Raw genomic sequence first — 26348 nt, 5'->3', positions numbered from 1 at the left:
TAGCCCTGCGGGGCAATCTAGTTGAATATCCTAATTTCGCAGTTGATAGTTATTTAGATTTATAGATCTAGTTGGATTTCCCTATTAAGCGGCGGTTGTTGGCGGTCTTTCGCGGTTTGTGGTTTTGATTTCCCTCATTCTTTATGCCGTACCCTCTATCGGGGGTTAATTTATAGTTTAAGCGTGTTGGATAACTATACTTCACAGTGTGTGGTTTTTGAAGCCCTGTGGGGCAATATACCTGGATGTCTCTATTGAGCGGCGGTTGTTGGTTGTCTTTCGCAGTTTGTGGTTTTAATTTGTTGGATATCCAAATTTCGCGATTTGTGGTTCTTTGTAGCCCTGCGGGCCAATCAAGTTGGATATCCCTAGTGAGCGACGGTTTTTGGCGTTCTTTCACGGTTTGTGGTTTTAATTTCTCTACTTGTTCAGGCCCTGGCCTATATCGGTGGCTAATTTGTCTTTTAAACTGGTTGGATATCGCGGTTTCTTTGTAGCCCTGCGGGGCAATATAGTTTGACATCCCTATTGAGCGGCGGTTGTTGGCGGTCTTTCGCGATTTGTGGTTTTAATTTCCCTCATTCTTCAAGCCCTGCAGTCTCTAGGGGAGGGGGGGGGCATAATTTATAGCTTAAGCTTGTTCGATAACCATACTTCTTTGTAGCCCCGCGGGGCAATTTAGGTGGATATCCTAAATTCGCGGTTTGTGGTTCTTTGTAACCATGTGGGGCAATCTAGTTTGACATCCCTATTGAGCGGCGGTTGTTGGCGGTCTTTCGCGGTTTGTGATTTTAATTTCCCTGATTCTTCAAGCCCTGCTCTCTATCGAGGGTTAATTAAATAGCTTAAGCTTGTTGGCTATCAAAATTTCACGGCTTGTGGTTCTTTGCAGCCCTGTGGAAAATCTTGTTGCACATTCCTATAGGCTGTGCCAAGTTGTTCTGTGTGTCTGTGGTGGGGACAGTCCCTCCTTTCAATAGGCCTTTGTGTATTTTTGCCGCTTTGCTAATTTGTCTTTTCGTACGACTTTAATGGCCTTCCATATTTGGTTGTCTCTTTTTGGATACGTTTTTGTCCCTGTTGGCCTTCCATATTAGTGGAACAATTTGTCACACCTATAGAGTGTATGCAACAAACCAACCGGAACGGTATAACAATTGAAATGACAGTCATGTAGGAATTCAGCATCGAAGTGGTTACGTAATTCTCTTGGTTACCGGATCACGCTACTTTGGTATGCCTTCGAGTGCCATATACTTTATGTGGTGATCATTTCGATCGTGGTTCATTACTCTAGCGCGTGATCCCGTTGACATAGTAACATTACGTAACTTCGATACTGAATACAGTTCTACGATAGCTGAAGATGACTAAAGTCGTGTTCACACAGTCGGACTTAAATCACTTATTACCGGTCTTAAATTACGTCGGTAACAGTATCGGATATAAGTGGCAGTGTGAATTAGCGTCGGATATAACTATATCCGACGTAATGTGCTTTAAATCCGACAATTTGTTCACACAGTCGGACTTAAATTACGTCGGTAATAGTATCGGATATAAGTGGCAGTGTGAATGAGCGTCGGATATAAAAAAATTACTATATCCGACGTAATGTGCTTTAAATCCGAAAATTTAAGGCTGAAGATGACCAGGGTTAAGAGCTGTGAAGACCGATCGAAACGTTACGTCCGGTAATAGTAATTACGTGTGGACATGCAGCACTATTGGGCTGTCGGATATAACTGTAGGCCTATACCACTCGCGCAAAATTTTAAGCAGAGTCATAGGCGTAGATCCCAGGGGGGGGAGGTGGGGGGGGGTTGGGGCAGGGTAAATCCCCAATACTTTGCCAGGAGGGATGGTCCATACAATCACCCCCCCATGTTGACGTCTGATAATGGGTTTCTGACCAAATTAACCTCATATTTGCCCATTTTTTGCCCCAAAAGTGCACATTTTCGCGCGCTTCAATTTATTCTACTTTTACACCATTATTTCATCAGTTTAGATTCAAAATAGCAAAAATTTTCGCGCGCTTCGCGCACAATTGAGCCAAAAACTTATTCTGTCGCCAAAAGGTGCTAGATTGTCTATACTTGAATTTTTTCCCACTCCATCCCCCCCATGTCAAAAAGAAATCTACACCACTGAGCAGAGTAATTTACTGCGTGATGTCATCATGGCTGCAGCTGCAAATATTAATATAAATAAACGCAATAGAGGGGTCAATTGGAATGACAAGGGTACATTGGCTATCCTCAAAATTTGGAGAGACACGGAAAGTATTTCTGGGATAAAAAAAAAGCTTTGGGAGAAGATAGCCATGCTATATAATGACAAGGGGGGATTCCCCATACGGTCGGGAGAGCAGATACATGCTACGATAAAGGCACTGAAAACTCTCCATCGCACCCTCCATGATCGGGTAAAAAGTTCAGGCGCAGGAGCAATTGACCTTATTGGGATGACCTACATGAGTTTCGGGGGGGGTAGCAAATGTAAACCCTCCAGAGGGCTGGGGGCAGTATGGCCCTGGAAGTAGATGGAGATGACATTTATTAAGCCATAAGCATGATAACAGAAAGGCATGTAATTGGATTTTATAAGATGATTAGGGGGTCCCAAATATACGGAAAGAAAAAAGAGGGGGTGTCATAAAATATTTTTGATGACCAAAATGTAGGGAGTCACAACACAACATGACTACAGATAGTGTGTTTATTTTATTCCAAAAGACTGAACCTGTTTGGGGGGTGCAAACGGTGTGGGGGTGCTGACGAAATAGGGAGGTCGCAATTTTATTGAAGCCGACTTTTTGTAAATTTGGGACCCCTGCCAAGAAAAAAAAAATAGCATGATGATGGGAGTCATTGTTATTTTTTTATTTTTGTCATTTTTTCAAAGATGTCCACCATGTAGGGCCTACATGTATAAAATGCGATATAGAGCTAAGTCTACTGTAAAATGGGACTACTTTGTCAAACTAAAATATTAATAATAACAATAATAATAATAATAATAATAATAATAATAATAATAATAATAATAATAATAATAATAATAATAATGATAATAATAATAATAGAACCTACATAAATACAAAATTGGTCAGAATTTTGGAACTTTTGAATTTGCATTTTTCTTACATGACATACCTATCGCATTGTCTGTAATTTTTTTCTAAAGAGGGGCGTTTATTGAAAGTGAATTTTCAGTGAAAAAATTTAAAATCGGGTTAAATTTTCTGATGATGCTCATGTAGAAGGAGGGATTTATGACCGGTAATAGGCTTATCGGACATAACACGTCGGACATACGCTGGCGAAGTTACGCAATTTATCGGATTAATTACCATAGCAATAGGTGAAAACAATTTTGAACATATAGATTGAATACAATACTGGTCTTTTCAAAGATACTAATCTTACAGGTGCAAGTAATCAGCACGATTCACCTATTGCTATGGTAGTTAATCCGATTATTACGTAACTTCGACAGCGTATAGCGCTATTGCCGATAAATGTGGACGCGCTAAGGGATTAGCGGAAATATTTAATTCGATCGGACATAAGCCTAGATAAAAATATTACCGGTAATAAGTGCATGTGTGAACACAGCTAGAGAGACAGGTCTCTAGATCGATTCAACAACCATTCTACATCTATCTATACTATAATAATCATAAGCTCTGTCTGTCTGTCTGTCTGTCTGTCTGTGTGTCTGTGTGTCCGGCTATGCGTTTCGCCGTGCTTCGACGCATCGCGCTGAAATTTCGCATACAGATAGGTATCGGGAAAGGCATGTTGGCCATGTGGTTTTGAAGGTCATCGGAGGTCAAGGTCAAAGGTCAAAATGTCAAACTTTGTCCGATCGGGCCCAAACTTGGTGGGTGGAATCCTTGATAGGAGGGGACTATAATGCGCGAAATAAAATCGAGGTCAACCGAGGTCAAAGGTCATTACGGAGGGGTCAAATTTCAAACTTTGTCCGATCGGGCTCAAACGTGGTGGGTCGAAACCTTTGTATGAGGGGAGCATGAAAAACATTATATGGAGGTCATCCGAGGTCAAAGGTCAAAGGTCATGGATTTCAAACTTTGTCCTATCGGGTTCAAACGTGGTGGGTGCAATCCTTAATAGGAGGGGAATATATGCGCAAAACAAAATTGAGGTCAACCGAGGTCAAAGGTCATGTAGGGGGCTAAATTTAAACTTTGCCCTATTGGGCTGAAACTTGATAGGTGGAATCCTTCGTATGACTGAGGGGAAAAAAAAAAAATTGCACCAAGGTCATCCAAGTTCAAAGGTCATCTGGGGTCAAACAGTATCGCTATCATGCCAGTGCTCTCACAGCATCTGGGCTCTCATAGCCGCAGATGCACTATCTATCTATACGATAATAATCATAAGCTCTGTCTGTGTGTCTGTGTGTCCGGCTATACGTTTCGCCGCGCTTCGACGCATCGTTCCGATATTGTAGCCATAGATGGGTACCGGGCAGGCGCTGTTTACCGGGTAGTTTCAAAGGTCATCGGAGGTCAAGGTCAAAGGTCAAAATTTCAAACTTTGTCCGATCGGGCCCAAACTTGGTGGGTGGAATCCTTGATGCGAGGCGAATATATGCGCAAAATAGAATTGAGGTCAACCGAGGTCAAAGGTCATTTCGATGGGGGTCAAATTTCAAACTTTGCCCGATCGGGCTCAAACTTGGTGGGTGGAATCCTTCGTATGAGGGGAGCATGAAAAACATTATATGGAGGTCATCCGAGGTCAAAGGTCATGGATTTCAAACTTTGTCCTATCGGGCTCAAACTTGGTGGGTGGAATCCTTCATACGAGGGGAATATAAATTTATGTGCAAAACAAAATTGAGGTCAACCAGTGCTCACAGCATCAGGGCTCTCATAGCAGCAGGTGCACTAGTATCTATACTAATAAAATAATAAGCGGTCTCTGTCTATCTGTGTATCTGTGTATCTATCTATCTATCTGTCTGTCTGTCCGGCTATGCGTTTCGCTGCACTTCGACTCCGAGGTCAAAGGTCATGGATTTCAAACTTTGTCCTATCGGGCTCAAACTTGGTGGGTGGAATCCTTCATACGAGGGGAATATAAATTTATGTGCAAAACAAAATTGAGGTCAACCAGTGCTCACAGCATCAGGGCTCTCACAGCCGCAGGTGCACTAGTCTATATCTATACTAATAAAATAATAAGCGGGCTGTATCTGTCTGTCTATCTGTCTATCTGTCTATCTATCTGTCTGTCCGGCTATGCGTTTCGCTGTGCTTCGACGCATCGCGCTGAAATTTCGCATATAGGTAGGTATCGGGAAAAGCATGTTGGGCATGTGGTTTTGAAGGTCATCGGAGGTCGAGGTCAAAGGTCAAAATTTCAAACTTTGTCCGATCGGGCCCAAACTTGGTGGGTGGAATCCTTGATAGGAGGGGACTATAATGCGCGAAATAAAATCGAGGTCAACCGAGGTCAAAGGTCATTACGGAGGGGTCAAATTTCAAACTTTGTCCGATCGGGCTCAAACGTGGTGGGTCGAAACCTTCGTATGAGGGGAGCATGAAAAACATTATATGGAGGTCATCCGAGGTCAAAGGTCAAAGGTCATGGATTTCAAACTTTGTCCTATCGGGTTCAAACGTGGTGGGTGCAATCCTTGATAGGAGGGGAATATATGCGCAAAACAAAATTGAGGTCAACCGAGGTCAAAGGTCATGTAGGGGGCTAAATTTAAACTTTGCCCTATTGGGCTGAAACTTGATAGGTGGAATCCTTCGTATGACTGAGGGGAGCATGACAAAAATTGCACCAAGGTCATCCAAGTTCAAAGGTCATCTGGGGTCAAACAGTATCGCTATCATGCCAGTGCTCTCACAGCATCTGGGCTCTCATAGCCGCAGATGCACTATCTATCTATACGATAATAATCATAAGCTCTGTCTGTGTGTCCGGCTATACGTTTCGCCGCGCTTCGACGCATCGTTCCGATATTGTAGCCATAGATGGGTACCGGGCAGGCGCTGTTTACCGGGTAGTTTCAAAGGTCATCGGAGGTCAAGGTCAAAGGTCAAAATTTCAAACTTTGTCCGATCGGGCCCAAACTTGGTGGTGGAATCCTTGATGCGAGGCGAATATATGCGCAAAATAGAATTGAGGTCAACCGAGGTCAAAGGTCATTTCGATGGGGGTCAAATTTCAAACTTTGCCCGATCGGGCTCAAACTTGGTGGGTGGAATCCTTCGTATGAGGGGAGCATGAAAAACATTATATGGAGGTCATCCGAGGTCAAAGGTCATGGATTTCAAACTTTGTCCTATCGGGCTCAAACTTGGTGATTTGAATCGTTCATACAAGTGGAATATAAATTTATGTGCAAAACAAAATTGAGGTCAACCAGTGCTCACAGCATCAGGGCTCTCATAGCAGCAGGTGCACTAGTATCTATACTAATAAAATAATAAGCGGTCTCTGTCTATCTGTGTATCTGTGTATCTATCTATCTATCTGTCTGTCTGTCCGGCTATGCGTTTCGCTGCACTTCGACGCATCGTGCTGAAATTTTGGATATAGGTAGGTATTGGGAAAAGCATGTTGGCCATGTGGTTTTGGAGGTCAAGGTCAAAGGTCAAAATTTCAAACTTTGTCCGATCGGGCCCAAATTTGGTGGGTGGAATCCTTGATAGGAGGGGAATATAATGCGCGAAATAAAATCAAGGTCAACCGAGGTCAAAGGTCATTACGGAGGGGTCAAATTTCAAACTTTGTCCGATCGGGCTCAAACTTGGTGGGTCGAAACCTTCGTATGAGGGAAGCATGAAAAACATTATATGGAGGTCATCCGAGGTCAAAGGTCAAAGGTCATGGATTTCAAACTTTGTCCTATCGGGCTCAAAATTGGTGGGTGGAATCCTTGATGCAAGGGGAATATATGCGCAAAATAACATTGAGGTCAACCAAGGTCAAAGGTCATGTAGGGGCTAAATTTAAACTTTGCCATATTGGGCTTAAACTTGATAGGTGGAATCCTTTGTATGAGGGGGGCATGAAAAAATTACACCAAGGTCATCTGGGGTCAAACAGAAATGCTATCATGCCAGTGCTCTCACAGCATCAGGGCTCTCACAGCTGCAGGTGCACTAGTACTAATAAAATAATAAGCGGTCTCTATCTGTCTGTCCGGCTATGCGTTCCGCCGCGCTTCGACGCATCGATGCGATATTTCGGATATGGATAGGTAACGGGTAAAGCATGTTGACCGGGTGGGTTTAAAGGTCATCGGAGGTCAAAGGTCAAAATTCCAAACTTTGTCCGATCGGGCCCAAACTTGGTAGGTGGGGTCCTTGATACGAGGGGAATATATGCCCAAAATAAACTCGAGGTCAACCGAGGTCAAAGGTCATTACGGAGGGGTCAAATTTCAAACTTTGTCCGATCGGGCTCTAACTTGGTGGGTGGGATCCTTGAAACGTGGGAAATATATACCCAAAATAAAATCGAGGTCAACCGAGGTCAAAGTTCATTACGGAGGGGTCAAATTTCACACTTTGTCCGATTGGGCTCAAACTTGGTGGGTGGAATCCTTCGTATGAGGGAAGCATGAAAAATGTTACATCGAGGTCATCCAAGGTCAAAGGTCATGGATTTCAAACTTTGTCCTATCGGGCTCAAAGTTGGTGGGTAGAATCCTTGATACGAGGGGAATATATGCGCAAAACAAAATTGAGGTCAACCGAAGGTCTAGGGGCTAAATTTAAAGTTGGCCCTATTGGGCTTAAACTTGGTGGGTGGAATCCTTTGTATGAGGGGAGCATGAAAAAAATTACATCAAGGTCATCCATGGTCATGTCAAAGGTCATATGGGGTCAAAATTTCAAACTTCACCCAATCTGGCTATTCTTTATATCATGAACAAAATCAAACCGAGGTCACTCGAGGTTAAAGGTCGTATGGGGTCAAATGTTAGAGTATGACCAATTGGGCTTAACATGGTAAAAAGAATCATTGATATGTAAGGAACATGTCATGAAGTCAAAAAGGGTCATCAGGGGTCAAGCAGTATCTCTATCATGCAGCTGGTGCCCTAACAGGGCCATTACAGCTACAGGGCCATTACAGCTGCAGGTGCACTAGTACTAATAAAATAATAAGCTCTGTGTGTCTGTCTGTCCGGCAATGCGTTTCGCCACGCTTCGACGCATCGCTCCGATATTTCGGATATAGATAGAGATCGGGCATTCCATGTTTATGGGGTGGTTTGAAAGGTCATCGGAGGTCAAGGTCAAAGGTCAAAATTTCAACTTTGTCCGATCGGGCCCAAACTTGGTAGGTAGAATCCTTGATACGAGGCGAGTATATGCCCGAAATAAAATTGAGGTCAACCGAGGTCAAAGGTCATTACGGAGGGGGTCAAATTTCAAACTTTGTCCGATCGGGCTCAAACTTGGTGGGTGGAATCCTTGATACGGGGGAATATATGCCGAAATAAAATCGAGGTCAACCGAGGTCAAAGGTCATAGCGGAAGGGTCAAATTTCAAACTTTGTCCGATCGGGCTCAAACTTGGTGGGTGGAATCCTTGATACGAGGGAATATATGCCCGAAATAAAAACGAGGTCAACCGAGGTCAAAGGTCATTACAGAGGGGTCAAATTTCACACTTTGTCCGATCGGGCTCAAACTTGGTGGGTGGAATCCTTGATGCGAGGGGAATATATGCCCGAAATGAAATTGAGGTCAACCGAGGTCAAAGGTCATTACGGAGGGGTCAAATTTCAAACTTTGTCCGATCGGGCTCAAACTTGGTGGATGGAATCCTTGCTACGAGGGAATATATGCGCAAAATACCATTGAGGTCAACCGAGGTCAAAGGTCATTACGGAGGGGTCAAATTTCAAACTTTGTCCGATCGGGCACAGACTTGGTGGGTGGAATCCTTGATACGAGGGCTTAAACATGGTATAATTCTCAATATGACAGGAACAGGAAGATGTCACCACTCCCTGTGAGGATTGCAATGTCTTCCCAGCATTCATAGCTGAAAATGATTTCTAAATTTCAAACGGATGTATCAAATAAAACTGAGGTCATCAAAGGTCAAAGGGTATCAAGCCAAGGTCATCTAGGGTCAGATGTCATATGGGGTCATTGGGGGTAAAACAGCATCACTATCTGATGCTGGTGGTGCTCTCACGTACAGCTACAGAGCCCTCACAGCTACAGGTACTCTAGTAGGTCCAAAATAATAGAGGGTGCTATACTATTGGCAAGCAATTTTTTGCCCAATTTTAATAATATTTTGTTAGAATGTTTTCGAAAATGTTTTTTGAATGTTATTAACACATTATATTATACTACTCCCCATTCCAGAAAAATACAGCACTAATTTTTTTGGATTAAAACAATATTATCCTGTTTTGCCAAATGAAACATAGCTAAATCCTAATCCTTTAGTTAGTCCTAACTGGCAAAGAAAGGAACATTTTAATACTTGGTCAATTTTTGGTAATAAGGGCCAAAAACACGCATTTGTAGGGTGTTTTTCGACCTTTTTCGTATTCTGTGACAATCAAAGACTAATTTCAAGTTATGCATTCTAATTTGTGGAAAACACATTTTCCAATCTTTTTCATAAACTAATTAGCAAAAATAATATATAATATTAAAATTATGATCTAACATTTACCTTATACTCAAGATTTTGAATGCTTAGACTTGTGCCAAGTCTTACATTTTTGTGACTACAATTGTAAGAAAACATGCAAAATTGCATGTTTTTGGACCAGATTCCTTCAAATTGCAATAATATTAATAAATATTTTGCCAATTAGGACAAACTTAAGGATTAGGATTTAGCAATTTTTCATTTGGCAAAACAGGATAGTATTTTTTTAATCCAAAAAAAAGTGCTGTATTTTTCTGGAATGGGGAGTAGTCTTGCAACCCTGAATTATATAATCCAACATTTATACGTTTTTGCTGAGATATCTCGCAATTCATCGTGGGGGCCCACTTTTTCTGGGACACTCTGTAGATAGTTGGTTGGCTGCACGGGGGGGGCCTGGGGGGGGAGTGAATTTCAGGGGGGGGCAGAATCAGCAAATTTTGCGTAAAATTGCCGCTAAAAGTGGAAATTTTCGTAATTCTGGTTTTTGGGGCCTTTTCCCCATGCCCTCCCCCACCACCCATGGCGCCCGCCACTGGTTAGCTGTCCGGGCGTTCGGGCGTATGGTCGGGAGCTGGGCAAAAGCAACTGTATAACTATCCTAGCGTACACAATGGATTATGTAGTAGATAAAGGGTGAGAACCATACCTCAACAAGACACCGATTATCTATGGTAATGGTCTGTTTTGAACCGTTTATCTTACACATACGGCGAGCCAAAATAAACGAATTTGTTGTTATGGTTTATTCATTTTCCAAAAGACAAAAAAGGAAAAGCTGATGTGATTATCTTGTAAAAGTTTAAGGTTTTCCCAAAATAAAAACACACCGAGACAGTGTAATATTCTTCCCATGTGTCCTGCGTTCGAGTCTATGAGTCTATCTATTGACAAATGCAAGTGATTTAATCAAATCAATACAGAATTGATTTCAATTGATTTTACGGGAGATTCTATTCAATTCACTTGTGGTCCTATCCCACTCGATAGCCTTATTAATTCCTTATACATATTCGTAATATTAATAATGAATATGTAAATAGTTCAAAGGTCAAATTAGCAAAGTGGGTGTGTTTTATCTAGACATGACGGTAACTCATTTAACACCATAGAATATATATTTATCTTTAATATACTTTTAGAACAAATGTCCTTAACCGAATTAACGCATATTCCTGGGTACCCTCCTCGACCTATTTTGGTTGGGGTTAGGCCGCGGATTGTTGTAGTTTTTCTACATCTATACTTGTGGCCTGTAATGTACTGCATTTTAGGTGCAAAATATCCTTGGTTGAACTTAATTTCTAAGACCTCATGGCTCTTATTTTGTTACCTACTTTGTCGGAATCTGCGTTTTGTTGGGAGAGGGGGGACAAAGGTAGATTGACACCCTCGTCCTAATTATACAGGCTTAAGTTAAGAGACATAATACAAACTAATTTGCATTATTCCATAGAGGTGTTCTTGGTGTCATTCAATACACACAAGTATGTTTACCATCTTCATTTAAATCTAATATGCATAAACTTGCATAATAATTTGTGCTTATCGTGTAAAATATATTAAATTCAAAATTAGAGCCCTCTATAGTTTGATCACTTCGTAAAGCAATTTGATGCATTTTAAGTTTGTTGAAATGTCCAAAAAGTCTAGTAATGTGGCTAGTGTTTCTAAATATGAACATCTTCTTCTCTTGTTCAAAATTTATTGACCTGACCAAGATTATCTTGACCTGACCAAGATTATCTTGACCTGGCCAAGATTATCTTGACCTGACCAAGATTATCTTGACCTGTCCACATTACTTGATATAATGGACAGTTGACCAGACTTTGAACAAAAGAAATACAATAGATAATGGAACAAAAGAAGAGTGCTAGACGTATAGCTTTGGATAGTGTCCTTCACATTCGGTTCGCGAAGTTCAACCATACGCAGTCTGGGCCCAAGACTAATCTCACTCATGATTGCCAATTTATTACACGCCTGTGTTGCAATAATTGAATTAAATCAATTGAAAACAGTAGATAATGTTATAATTAGCCAAACAGGAACTGTGACAATGGTGTAATTTGACTGTTCCCGGCACACACCTTGTAGAGAAATAAATTTGTAAAAAATGTCGGAATTGTCCGAAATGAGACCCTCAAATTTAGTAAAATGAGACCCTCAAATTTGGGACTTTCGATTGTGAACTACTTTTGCTGGATTGTTTTTTCTTGTATTTAGACACTTTTTAAAAGAGTCTGGATTTCCAGCAACAATAAAAAGTAAAAAAGTCTGGAAATTCAAACTCCTACATACATGTAGGGGGTATGCATTTATTTTCTAGAATAGCCTCAGCTGTGCTGTGTAGTAAAATTGCCTCTATGCGATGACCATAGATTCAGGAAACCATTCGAAGATTTCCCGTTGGGTTTGATGAATCACACGTCCCCGGCACACGTTACACACATTTATAGTATTAATTCGGTTGTTATCATGGTTATCAGTCAATGTGTTTCTCCATCACCGTTGTTCACGAACGTAATCCTTAGGCCTACCCAAAAATGCACCAATGAAGGATAATATACGGGGCTGTGCAATATTAGAAATTATGAGCCCTTGGGAGGGTACTTTGAATTATATGGCAAGTAAAATAAAAGGGGGGTAAGCAAATTATGTCGGGGGGGGGGGCAATTTTTTTTCCAAAAGATTCCTTAAAAAATTATCTGGCAAGTAAAAAAAAAAGGGGGGGGCAAGCAACTTTTGGTATGTCAACTTGGGGGAGGCAAATTTTTTCCATAAGACTCTTTAAAAATGCTTAAGTCTTAAGAATGCTTACGTCTTAAGTTAAGAAGACAGTACAGAAACGTTCAAATGTGCAAAATTTCCTGCTGGCTACACTCGCATTTATGCAAATTGGGTTCCTAACTGCAATTGGCATTTGCAAAGGAGGGCAAATATTTTTGGGCGGGGTGGGATATTTTTGACAGGCCGAGAAGAGGGCAAGCAATTGGCATGCCGTTTGGATATATTACCCCCATCCCGGCTCATTATTGTTGCACAACCCCTAATCAATTTGGTCCTCATATCAAAACGTTTTAGCTATGAGAGACCCATTTCAAACTGCGACTTATTACTTCTTTCCAACACTGCTTATAGGGATCACAAGGTCAAACGCGATCTCTGTGTGTAGTTCAATGCAGTCTCAGATTACCATCTTTAACCTTTGGTGAAACCTCAACATAGCAATCGGCTCACTGCACGGACTGTGCACGGACTGTGTACAGACCAATATACCTAGTTCAAACAGAGGTGATTTGGGGTTTTGCTTGCACCAATTTTTTCAGATTTTTCGCTGTATGCGATCCGGCGAGTGAGATACTTGACAAATCAAATTCTTTCTTAGATCATAAGCTTGGAAACATCACAAGCTTCAATTGGATACCTCGACCAGGTATACAATGGTCCCATGTCGTTGTAACGCTTTGAGATGACTGGTCAAAATACGTAGAAAAGCTGAAAAACGCGGATCTCAGGCAGAGAACGAAGCATTTTCAATACATAGGTGGAGGTGAATAAAAATTATTGGCGAGTAAACAATATCATCTACATTATTTCCGAGGCGATCATAAATTGCAGTACATTCTCATTAAGTTAGGCGGGCAGCCTAACTTATTTCTTTCTTAAGTTAGGCGTGCAGCCTAACTTATTTCTTTCTTGCCATTTCTTTCTTAAGTTAGGCGTGCAGCCTAACTTATTTCTTTTCTTAAGTTAGGCGGGCAGCCTAACTTATTTCTTTCTTTGCGTTTCTTTCTTTCTTTAAGTTAGGCGGGCAGCCTAACTTATTTCTTTCTTTGCGTTTCTTTCTTTCTTCTTTCTTCTTTCTTCTTTCTTCTTTCTCACAATTTGCTTCTTCTGCCACATCCTTGATCGGATTTCGACCAAACTCAGTCACAAGCAGTATTGGGTAGATGGCTACAAAAGTTATGGGATTTTTCAACGTCGAAGGTCATCCAGGGGTCACAGGGGTCAAAAAAGGTCATTTAACTGAAAAATGCTCCAATTGAGCTGAAATTTTAATACAATGATGCTTATGACTTTCTAAACATGTTAAAAATATTTTGATATCCATTTAAGGTCATTTAGGGGCCATAAAGGGGTCAAAGGTCAAGTTTTTCAAAATGCTCCAATTTAGCTGAAATTTAAATGCAATGATCCTTATGACATTCTAAACATTTAAAAAATATTTTTAAATCCAATTAAGGTCATTAAGGGGTCATAAAGGGGTCAAAGGTCAAGTTTTTCAAAATGCTCCAATTGAGCTGAAATTTATATGCAATGATCCTTATGATGTTCTGAACATTTTAAAAACATTTTAAGATTCATGTAAGGTTATTAGGGGGCATTAAAGGGGTCAGAGGTCAAATTTTCAAAATGCTCCAATTGAGCTGAAATTTAAATGCAATGATCCTTATCTTATCCAGCACAGTATTGCTGCTTCATCAGATCGTGACAATCATCAGCCTAACTTACCTCGTGCCCTTGCAAAGGGCACAGTTGCTCTAGTTCTTTCTTCTTTCTTCTTTCTTCTCACAATTTGCTTCTTCTGCCACATCCTTGATCGGATTTCGACCAAACTCAGTCACAAGCAGTATTGGGTAGATGGCTACAAAAGTTATGGGGTTTTTCAACGTCGAAGGTCATCCAGGGGTCACAGGGGTCAAAAAAGGTCATTTAACTGAAAAATGCTCCAATTGAGCTGAAATTTTAATACAATGATGCTTATGACTTTCTAAACATGTCAAAAATATTTTGATATCCATTTAAGGTCATTTAGGGGCCATAAAGGGGTCAAAGGTCAAGTTTTTCAAAATGCTCCAATTGAGCTGAAATTTAAATGCAATGATCCTTATGACATTCTAAACATCTAAAAAATATTTTAAAATCCAATTAAGGTCATTAAGGGGTCATAGGTCAAGTTTTTCAAAATGCTCGAATTGAGCTGAAATTTATATGCAATGATCCTTATGATGTTCTGAACATTTTAAAAACATTTTAAGATTCATTTAAGGTTATTAGGGGGCATTAAAGGGGTCAAAGGTCAAATTTTCAAAATGCTTCAATTGAGCTGAAATTTAAATGCAATGATCCTTATCTTATCCAGCACAGTATTGCTGCTTCATCAGATCGTCACAATCATCAGCCTAACTTACCTCGTGCCCTTGCAAAGGGCACAGTTGCTCTAGTTAAGTTAGGCGTGCAGCCTAACTTATTTTTTTCTTGCCATTTCTTTCTTTTCCTTCTTCTTCTTCTTTCTCACAATTTGCTACTACTCCCACATCCTTGATCGGATTTCGACCAAACTCAGTCACAAGCAGTATTGGGTAGCTGGCTACAAAAGTTATGGATTTGTTTAACGTCCGAGGTCATCCAGGGGTCACAGGGTCAAATAAGGTCATTTTAACCGAAAATGCTCCGATTGAGCTGAAATTTAAATGCAATGATCCTTATGACATTCTAACCATGTTTAAAACATGTTTAAATTTATTTAAGGTCATTAAGGGGCCATAAAGGGGTCAAAGGTCAAGTTTTTCAAAATGCTCCAATTGAGCTGAAATTTAAATGCAATGATCCTTATGACATTCTAAACATTTTAAAAAAAATTTAAGATTCATTTAATGTCATTAAGGGGTCATAAAGGGGTCAAAGGTCAAGTTTTTAAAATGCTCCAATTGAGCTGAAATTTATATGCAATGATCCTTATGACATTCTAAACATTTTAAAAACATTTTAAGATTTATTTAAGGTCATTAAGGGGGTCATGAAGGGGTCAAAGGTCAAGTTTTCCAAAATGCCCTGATTGAGCTGAAATTTAAATGCAATTAGCCTTATGACATTCTAAACATGTTGAAAATATTTTTAAATTCATTTCAGGTCATTAAGGGGCAATAAAGGGGTCAAAGGTCAAGTTTTCAAAATGCTTCAATTGAGCTGAAATTTAAATGCAATGATCCTTATGACATTCTTAACATGTTTTAAATATTTTGAAATTCATTTAAGGTCATTAAGGGGTCAAAGGTCAAGTTTTCAAAATACCAGCTTTCCACGATCAAGGTATATTAAAATGGCAATTAATGAAACAGTCTTATTAAAATTAATACTATCCAGCACAGTAGGCCTATTGCTGCTTTATCAGATCGTCACAATCATTCTTTCTTTCTTCTCACAATTTGCTACTACTTCCACATCCTTAATCGGATTTTTACCAAACTCAGTCACAAGCAGTATTGGGTAGCTGGCTACAAAATTTATGGATTTGTTTAACGTCAGAGGTCATCCAGGGGTCACAGGGGTCAAAAAAGGTCATTTTAACCGAAAATGCTCCGATTGAGCTGAAATTTAAATGCAATGATCCTGATGACATATTCTAAACATGTTTAAAACATTTTAAAATTTATTTAAGGTCATTAAGGGGTCATAAAGGGGTCAAAGGTCAAGTTTTCCAAATGCTCCGATTGAGCCGAAATTTAAATGCAATGATCCTTATGACATTCTAAACATGTTGAAAATATTCTAAAATTCATTTAAGGTCATTAAGGGGCAATAAAGGGGTCAAAGGTCAAGTTTTCAAAATGCTTCAATTGAGCTGAAATTTAAATGCAATGATCCTTATGACATTCTGAACATGTTTTAAATATTTTAAAATTCATTTAATGTCATTAAGGGGGCCATACAGAGGTCAAAGGTCAAGTTTTCAAAATGCCAGCTTTCCACGATCAAGGTATATTAAAACGGCAATTAATGAAACAGTCTTATTAAAATTAATACTATCCAGCACAGTATTGCTGCTTGATCAGATCGTCACAGTCATCCGCCTAACTTACCTCGTGCCCTTGCAAAGGGCACAGTTGCTCTAGTTGCCATTTCTTTCTTCTTTCTTCTTTCCTCTTTCTTTCTCACAATTTGCTACTTCTTCCACATCCTTGATCGGATTTCGACCAAACTCAGTCACAAGCAGTATTGGGTAGCTGGCTACAAAACTTATGGATTTGTTTAATGTCAGAGGTCATTCAGGGGTCACAGGGGTCACAAAAGGTAATTTTAACCGAAAATGCTGCGATTGGGCTGAAATTTAAATGCAATGATCCTTATGACATTCTAAACATGTTTAAAACATTTTAAAATTTATTTAAGGTCATTAAGGGGTCATAAAGGGGTCAAAGGTCAAATGTTTCAAAATGGTCCAATTGAGCTGAAATTTAAATGCAATGATCCTTATGACATTCTAAACATTTGACAAATATTTTAAAATTCATTTAAGGTCATAAAGGGGTCAAAGGTCAATTTTTTTAATGCTCTGATTGAGCTGAAATTTGTATACAATGATCCTTATGACATTCTAAACATTTTAAAAACATTGTAAGATTCATTTAAGGTCATTAAGGGGTCATAAAGGGGTCAAAGGTCAAGTTTCCAAAATGTTCCAGTTTGAACTGAAATTCAAATGCAATGATCCTTATGACATTTTAAACATTTTGAAAATATTTTAAAATTTATTTAAGGTCATTAAGGGGTCATAAAGGGGTCAAAGGTCAAGTGTTTCAAAATGCTCTAATTGAGCTGAAATTTAAATGCAATGATTCTTATGACATTCTTAACATGTTTTAAATATTTTAAAAGTTTTCAAAATGCCAGCTTTCCACGATCAAGGTATATTAAAACCCCTAAAACGGCAATTAACGAAACAGTCTTATTAAAATTAATACAATCCAGCACATTGGCTGCTGGATCAGATCGTCACAGTCATGCGCCTAACTTACCTCGTGCCCTTGCCAAGGGCACAGTTGCTCTAGTTAAGTTAGGCGGGCAGCCTAACTTATTTCTTTCTTGCCATTTCTTTCTTCTTAAGTTAGGCGGGCAGCCTAACTTATTTCTTTCTTGCGATTTCTTTTTCTTTCTTTCTTTCTTTCTTTCTTCTTTCTTCTCACAATTTGCTACTACTTCCACATCCTTGATCGGATTTCGACCAAACTCAGTCACAAGCAGTATTGGGTAGCTGGCTACAAAAGTTATGGGTTGTTTAAAGTCAGAGGTCATCCAAGGGGTCACAGGGGTAAAAAAAAGGTCATTTTAACCCAAAATACTCCAATCGAGCTGAAATTTATATGCAATGATCCTTATGACATTCTAAACATGTTTAAAATATTTTAAAATTTATTTAAGGTCATTAAGGGGTCATAAAGGGGTCAAAGGTCAAGTTTTTTTTAAATGCTTCAATTGAGCTGAAATTTAAATGCAATGATCCTTATGACATTCTAAACATGTTGAAAATATTTTGAAATTCATTTAAGGTCATTAAGGGGTCATAAAGGGGTCAAAGGTCAAGTTTTTTAAAATGCTTCAATTGAGCTGAAATTTAAATGCAATGATCCTTATGACATTCTTAACATGTTTTAAATATTTTAAAATTCATTTAAGGTCATTAAGGATGTCATACAGAGGTCAAAGGTCAAGTTTTCAAAATACCAGCTTTCCACGATCAAGGTATATTAAAACGGCAATTAATGAAACAGTCTTATTAAAATTAATACTATCCATTCAGCACAGTGTTGCTGCTGGATCAGATCGTCACAGTCATCCGCCTAACTTACCTCGTGCCCTTGCAAAGGGCACAGTTGCTCTAGTTTCTTCTTTCTTTCTTTCTTTCTTCTCACAATTTGCTACTACTTCCACATCCTTGATCGGATTTCGACTAAACTCAGTCACAAGCAGTATTGGGTAGCTGGCTACAAAAGTTATGGGTTGTTTAATGTCGGAGGTCATCCAAGGGGTCACAGGGGTCAAAAAGGTCATGTTAACCGAAAATACTCCAATTGAGCTGAAATTTATATGCAATGATCCTTATGACATTCTAAACATGCTTAAAATATTTTAATATTCATTTAATGTCATTAAGGGTCATAAAGGGGTCAAAGGTCAAGTTTTTGAAAATGCTCCAATTGAGCTGGAATTTAAATGCTATGATCCTTATGACATTCTAAACAATTTAAACATATTTCTAATTCATTTAAGGTCATTAAGGGGACAAAGGGGTCAAAGGTCAAGATTTTCAAAATGCTCCAATTGAGCTGAAATTTAAATGCAATGATCCTTATGACATTCTAAACATGTTTAAAATAGTTTAAGATTCATTTAAGGTCATTAGGGGGCAATAAAGGGTCAAAGGTCAAGTTTTCAAAATGCTTCAATTGAGCTGAAATTTAAATGCAATGATCCTTATCTTATCCAGCACAGTATTGCTGCTTCATCAGATCATCACAATCATCCGCCTAACTTACCTCGTGCCCTTGCAAAGGGCACAGTTGCTCTAGTTCTTTCTTCTTTCCTCTTTCTTTCTCACAATTTGCTACTTCTTCCACATCCTTGATCGGATTTCGACCAAACTCAGTCACAAGCAGTATTGGGTAGCTGGCTACAAAACTTATGGATTTGTTTAATGTCAGAGGTCATTCAGGGGTCACAGGGGTCACAAAAGGTCATTTTAACCGAAAATGCTGCGATTGGGCTGAAATTTAAATGCAATGATCCTTATGACATTCTAAACATGTTTAAAACATTTTAAAATTTATTTAAGGTCATTAAGGGGTCATAAAGGGGTCAAAGGTCAAATTTTTCAAAATGGTCCAATTGAGCTGAAATTTAAATGCAATGATCCTTATGACATTCTAAACATTTGACAAATATTTTAAAATTCATTTAAGGTCATAAAGGGGTCAAAGGTCAATTTTTTAAATGCTCTGATTGAGCTGAAATTTGTATACAATGATCCTTATGACATTCTAAACATTTTAAAAACATTGTAAGATTCATTTAAGGTCATTAAGGGGTCATAAAGGTGTCAAAGGTCAAGTTTCCAAAATGTTCCAATTGAACTGAAATTCAAATGCAATGATCCTTATGACATTTTAAACATTTTGAAAATATTTTAAAATTTATTTAAGGTCATTAAGGGGTCATAAAGGGGTCAAAGGTCAAGTGTTTCAAAATGCTCTAATTGAGCTGAAATTTAAATGCAATGATTCTTATGACATTCTTAACATGTTTTAAATATTTTAAAAGTTTTCAAAATGCCAGCTTTCCACGATCAAGGTATATTAAAACGGCAATTAACGAAACAGTCTTATTAAAATTAATACAATCCAGCACATTGGCTGCTGGATCAGATCGTCACAGTCATCCGCCTAACTTACCTCGTGCCCTTGCCAAGGGCACAGTTGCTCTAGTTGCCATTTCTTTCTTCCTCTTTCTTCCTCTTTCTTCTTTCTTCTCACAATTTGCTACTACTTCCACATCGTTGATCGGATTTCGACCAAACTCAGTCACAAGCAGTATTGGGTAGCTGGCTACAAGAGGTATGGGTTGTTTAACGTCAGAGGTCATCCAAGGGGTCACAGGGGTCAAAAAAGGTCATCTTAACCGAAAATACTCCAATTGAGCTGAAATTTATATGCAATGATCCTTATGACATTCTAAACACGTTTAAAATATTTTAAAATGTATTTAAGGTCATTAAGGGGGTCATAAAGGGGTCAAAGGTCAAGTTTTTCAAAATGCTTCAATTGAGCTGAAATTTAAATGCAATGATCCTTATGACATCCTAAACATTTTAAAAAGATTTTGAAATTCATTTAAGGTCATTAAGGGTCATAAAGGGGTCAAAGGTCAAGTTATTTAAAATGCTCCAATTTAGCTGAAATTTAAATGCAATAATCCTTATGACATTCTAAACATTTTGAAAACATTTCAAAATTCATTTAAGGTCATTAAGGGGTCATAAAGGGGTCAAAGGTCAAGTTTTTCAAAATGCTCCAATGTAGCTGACATTTAAATGCAAATCACCATATGACATTCTAAACATTTTGAAAATATTTCAAAATTCATTTAAGGTCATTAAGGGGTCATAAATGGGTCAAAGGTCAAGTTTTTTAAAATGCTCCAATTGAGCTGAAATTTAAATGCAATGATCCTTATGACATTCAAAAACATGTTTAAAATGTTTCAAAAATTCATTTAAGGTCATTACGGGGTCATAAATGGGTCAAAGGTCAAGTTTTTTTAAATGCTCCAATTGAGCTGAAATTTAAATGCAATGATCCTTATGACATTCTCAACATGTTTTAAATATATATCGCACATGAAAACAGTCACTTGTGCACAAATGAGAAGATCCGATTTAATCAGTTGAGCTGTTTCAATGAGTGTTATCTTGGTTTAATAGCTTTTAATGGGGTTAAGTCCTGCAAAGGTCGAGATGAATTCTACTGTAGACATGACTGCATCATGTACCCTAACGTTTTGATATGAACATCAAAAATTGTATCTGGCCTATATAGGCCTACGAGTAGATTAATTAATAACGTATGATCTAACCAATATTTTGGTATAGGCATAACATGGGACATTATCATGTCAGTCTAGATAATATAATGAGAGCGTACGTTTAACGTTTACGACACATGCTGTAATACCAATGTGATAAAATGGAAATTGCGACCGCACATCCGATGCCACCTGATGCCGTCCAGATAGTGTAATAGCGCCATTACTCACTGACGAGCATGAACAGCAATGAACTCATCGCTGAATAGCTCCGAATGTTACACGCGTGTGGTGCAATTATTAATAAAATCAATCGAAAAGTAGGCCTAGATTATTTTGATGAGGGCAGTCAGCGTCCCAAAAGTAGCCTCGGACAGCAACATATTTACCGGAGGGCGGAGGACATAGCTCAACGAAGCGAATGCGAAAGTGGCGAATCGGCGACTCCGGCGAGCAATTAGGGAATTATCATATTACGGGAATTTCCCACATCAAGGGATTCGCCCACACATGTTGGCTAGGAAACAAAGTCATTCATCAAAGCTAAACAGAAAACAGCGTGTCACAACCATGGGGAAACTGGAAGACGATGAGTCAAAGAAGAAGAAGAAGAAGTTTAAACCGGCGAACAATTTGTTGTGTTTTACAATAAAAGATGACGGATACGATCCTGATGAAGTCAAAGAAGACATATTTAATGCCAAAGACTATATCGCAATTTCATCATCTCATCAGCGGCCTGTATCAACCCTTTGTTGGGATGAGGACTGTGAATTAATAGCGGAAATGTATATGCGTGGAAACCAACACCAGTCTGAGGGAAAGACTAATCCACCTAAATCACAAAAGCAGCTGAAAGATCTTCACTTCAACTCGAAACTCGCCAAGCAAGGTAAACATAAGAAACTCATGGTAAAATCTGACATCTATTCGCGTAAAATACAACGCGATGAAACAGTACAGGATCAAATACAAGCAAAGAAATCCAACATCGAAGAGCGGTTGAAAAAGAAAAAGTTGGATCGACGAGGAGTAAAGGAAGTCACATATAGGCCACCTGCAATAAAACCTCCCATCAAAGCAGGCCTGGTCGGATCAGGACCCTGGTGTGACGTCAAACCGAATAAAGATGATTATTGTTGCATCTTTCATAACTGGATATCAAAAGGAAAATGGCGTTATGAGAGAATCAAAGAGCGGAATTTCATGCGGGAAGTGTACCCTTACACGAACAAATCAAAAGCGCAGCTCATCTGGACTTTGATGCTACGAAATGAATGCACGGGAATTATCAACCCCCGTGTGGCGATTTACATCGGGCGGGAATGGCCTGAATGGTCTACTTTCCTACAAACACTGTACACAATGTACACTCTTGGCATTGACTAGCTCAGTTCCTGTAGCTTGAGTACACCGGAAATTATGAGAAATTAAAATAAGTTTCTCAAAAATTATTCGTATATGATTGACTTTGTTTTGTAAGGGATTCGAAATCTATTTCCTTTATAAGTTGTATTGTGAGGGAAGCTATGAGGATTTGAAATATTAAACATCTCTAAAAAGCGGATTCTGATAATTTCCCTCACAATATAATAATAAAAAAAACCTTAACTTAACTTTCAAAATCTATTTCTTTCTTTTTGTATTGTATTATGAGGGAATTTTATGAGGAATTGAAATAACACGCCTCCAAAAAAAAAATTATCTTATGTTTGACTTTGTTTAATGAGGGTTTTAAAACCCGCGTATCTTTTGGTGTGTATTATGATGGAAATAAACAAAATTGACTTTGTTTTGTTTCAAAATCTATTTCTTTTTTTATAAGTTGTATTGTGAGGGAAGCGATGAGGATTTGAAATATCTTGAAGCATCTCGAAAAAGTGGATTCTTAAGTTTGACTTTGTTTCATGAGGATTTCAAATCGATTTATATTGTATTATGAGGCATATTATGAGGATTTGGAATAAGCAAATAAGTAAGTAACAGACGCTATTTCTAGGCTGAACCTGTGGGTCCAGCAAAGCAAAAATGTGAATAAAAACTTACGACTTTGTGAAATTTCGCTAGTTCTTGAGTACGTGTATCCCACAACACCGATCTGTTCGCCTCCTACAGTTAGTACGACACTTTTGTTGAACAACCCATCGATTACAGGCTCTTCCGATGCATCAGTATTACAGCTGATCACGGGGAACTGTACGTCCTTCAAAAACGGCGCCAAACCGTCGGGTGTCAAGTCAAATTCGTGATTACCAAGAGCCTGTTGGTGAACAAAGGGAAACACACATGCATGAATGGTGTCTCCCCGTCAGACCGAAACACCGTCAATCCGAACCCCAGTCGGTCCGAAAACCCGTTAGGATTAGGGATAAGGTATAGGCCTAAGGGTTAGGATTATGGTTATGGTTAGGGTTAGGGTAAGGGTTAGGGTTAGGGTCCTAATGGGTTTTCGGACTGACGGGGGTTCGGATTGACGGTGCTTCTGACTGATGGGGTGTCCCCGCATGAATGCACAGGTTTCGAACCGTGTGGATGTCAGTTTCGTTTGAGGCTTTCGGCATAGCCAATATCGTGACACTTCAAACATCACCGGACCGTGTGAAGACATCTTGACCTTGAAGTTGCGGACCGGAATATGCAAAAGATTAGGTATATTTTGATGACACTTTGCATATGTGTAAAACGATCGGCCAGAAGTAGGACACGTTTTATTTACTCTTCTGAACAACGATACAAAAATAATGTTTTATCTGTGATAATAGGCTGTCTAATTACGCAGTGTTGGCTAAACAAATAAGGTACTTGTTTAATCCGGACTTTAACCTCTAATTTCAAATTGTTGATCTGAGATATAATGACAAATTATAAAGCCATAAACGATCATTTAAAATGAGTTTTGTAATTTCTTTTCTTTTTTAAAATTGATTTTTTGGGGGATATTTGTAATATTTACACATGTCTCAAGTTACACTAATGTAATAGGATTCAACCAAATTCACGGTGCTTTCAGGACAACATAGCATGTTTGAATTAAAAGTCATAATTATATGACTTTTAAATTACCCATAGAACACCACATTAAGCGGCTAATAATCAACATAGGCCTAGTTAGTTTTAGTTTGGCTTAAAATGACCAGAAAACTTTCCTACCAGTTGCCACTAATAATATTTTATAATATTTGGCAAAGAGTAACCAATTTGAAATTAGACAGAAATCGTTTATCGGGCTTTAAACAATATAAAATACCACTACATGGTATCCAAAGAAACAACAACAACAAAACAAGACCCCTATTTTTTACGTCTTTGTACGTCATTCGCCAGCTTAGGCTTACGGGCTTACCGAAGAAGAAGTCACGGTAAAATCAAACAAGAAATGGCATAAACGTAGGCCCTACCATTTTTGCATTTTTCCACGATGAAAGTACGCTTGTGACGAGCCGGGGTGACGAGTTGGGCCTATCCGTTAAAATAAAATTTAGAGTCCCCCCAAAAAAGTGGGATTTTCGATGATGCTTAGTTCTGACTGGGGCCGGGGCCGGAGGGAGGGCAACCGGGGAAAAACTGAAGTTTTGTTTTTCTCCCCTCCAACCACCCCCTTCCCTGGCGCTGTGTGCAATATATACGGCCTGCTCTTACCTGTGCATCATATCCAAGCTTATTCATGAAATAAGACGTCGCCGATCCTTGGTAAAGGAAGAACCAATTCGTTCCTTGGAATTGATCACCAGCATCCAAAAACAACACATTGTCAACAGTTCCCCGTATGTTATTTATCATTGTTGCTCTCCGTGCAACTCCGCCATAACACTCTCCATTAAGAGCTTCGTCCTCACTGCAAGATCCACCACCTACATCAAACTGTTCCATACGATCGTGAACATCGTTTGTATGAAGAATTGTTAAATCGTAGGCCTGTAATATTTGTGGTAGTGCTAACAGTAGTACAGTCAAAGTTGGGGCCAAGATTTGTGAACGCAAATTCAAACGAAATTGGAAAGCCATATTGCAATGCAGAGATTTAATTAAATATCAGTCAATACGGCTCTTCAACAGTCAACAGTTCAAGCTCCTACGCTATAGGCCTACTACCTCTAGGGTTCACATCAAAGCCATGTCCCTATTAATCGATCCAATGCCAGTGACAAAATTTTGCAGTGTGACTATGTTCGTTTGGATTGCACTTTTAATTGACGTAATCATCGGTGGCAGCGGTTTACTTTAATACCAGTCATTGAATTAATGATATGTATTAACCCTTTACTGGTAGCGGGACTGGTAGGCCTACATTGCTAGCCCTGACTATGCGAATATCATTCTGGCAGAATTGTCTTTATCTTCGTTGATGTGTGCGGTCCGTTGAAACATATATAGGCCTAGACGGAGAACCTCCCACTGCACTGTCTATGTTTGAATTCCCGCGTTGTTCTCAAACACTCGACCAAACATTTACATTTTTAACAAAACAAAATTCACAAATTAAGTATATGAAAAGTAAGGCCTACGAGTATGCCTAAATAATAAACTATTATTATGGTTTGCACCTAAAATCAGCACATACGGCACACGCCCGCCCCTTAAATTTGGCAAGAGGAACCCCCCTCGAAAAAAAAAAAATAGAACGAAATAAGAACGAATTAAGTAATAATATACCCTTGTATATCTTAATTTTATTTTATAACACTGGAAAGTAAGGAAAATCAAATCATGTCGCATGCAAAAGATTATTTGAATCAATATTTGAAACCCACATAATAATTGCTATAAATTGACGATTGTACAGCTATTTCATGATTTAAGTCAATAAACGTGATAAGTCATGCATACTCCGGCTCTTTACCGCAATAATTAAAGGTACTGTACAGGGTTCAAACGAAATACTCCCACCCTAAAATTACAAATCATTTTTTTTGCATAACTTGCATTTTGCCTATTCTGTTGATTTGAAAAATTCAAAAAGCTGTGATTAGAAGTAACAGTACATTTCATTTCTTACGCATGACAAAAGCAAGTAATAATTTAGGATGAGGGTCTGTGCAATAGTTATGAGCCCTCCCAGTGGGAGGGGGGATTTCCGAAAGGCCCGCCAAAAATCGCCCCCTCTCGACCCGGCAAAAACCGCTGATGAGTTTCACATCACCTTTAAAGTAATCATGTGAAAGTGGAAATAAACTTTGTTCGAGTAGATTATATTTACTTATTCATAATATCAATATTGGGTCTATTATTGTGGTTCAAGCATCATGCTTTGTGTATGAGTTACCGTAAGAATTATCCGGGTAATAGGCCTAATATACTATACGGTTA

General features: G+C 38.9%; 1 protein-coding gene across 1 annotated transcript in view; it reads right to left on the bottom strand.

Annotated features, from left to right (window-relative positions):
* The window catches only part of LOC140143465 (snake venom 5'-nucleotidase-like), a 90389-nt gene extending 65100 nt beyond the window's left edge, over window positions 1-25289 (bottom strand). The window contains exons 1-2 of the mRNA XM_072165297.1: window positions 24681-25289; window positions 23088-23301 (exon numbers count right to left, since the gene is read on the bottom strand). Coding sequence (XP_072021398.1) covers window positions 23088-23301; window positions 24681-25046 — 580 coding nt within the window. The 5' untranslated portion in view covers window positions 25047-25289. The remainder of the gene's footprint in view (window positions 1-23087; window positions 23302-24680) is intronic.
* Window positions 25290-26348: the final 1059 nt, after the last annotated feature.

This window comes from Amphiura filiformis, unplaced genomic scaffold (assembly GCF_039555335.1).
Source record: "Amphiura filiformis unplaced genomic scaffold, Afil_fr2py scaffold_22, whole genome shotgun sequence".
NCBI classification, from domain to species: domain Eukaryota; kingdom Metazoa; phylum Echinodermata; class Ophiuroidea; order Amphilepidida; family Amphiuridae; genus Amphiura; species Amphiura filiformis.
The sequence above is the reverse complement of the archived record's forward strand: the minus strand, read 5'-3'. Positions and strand labels throughout refer to the sequence as shown.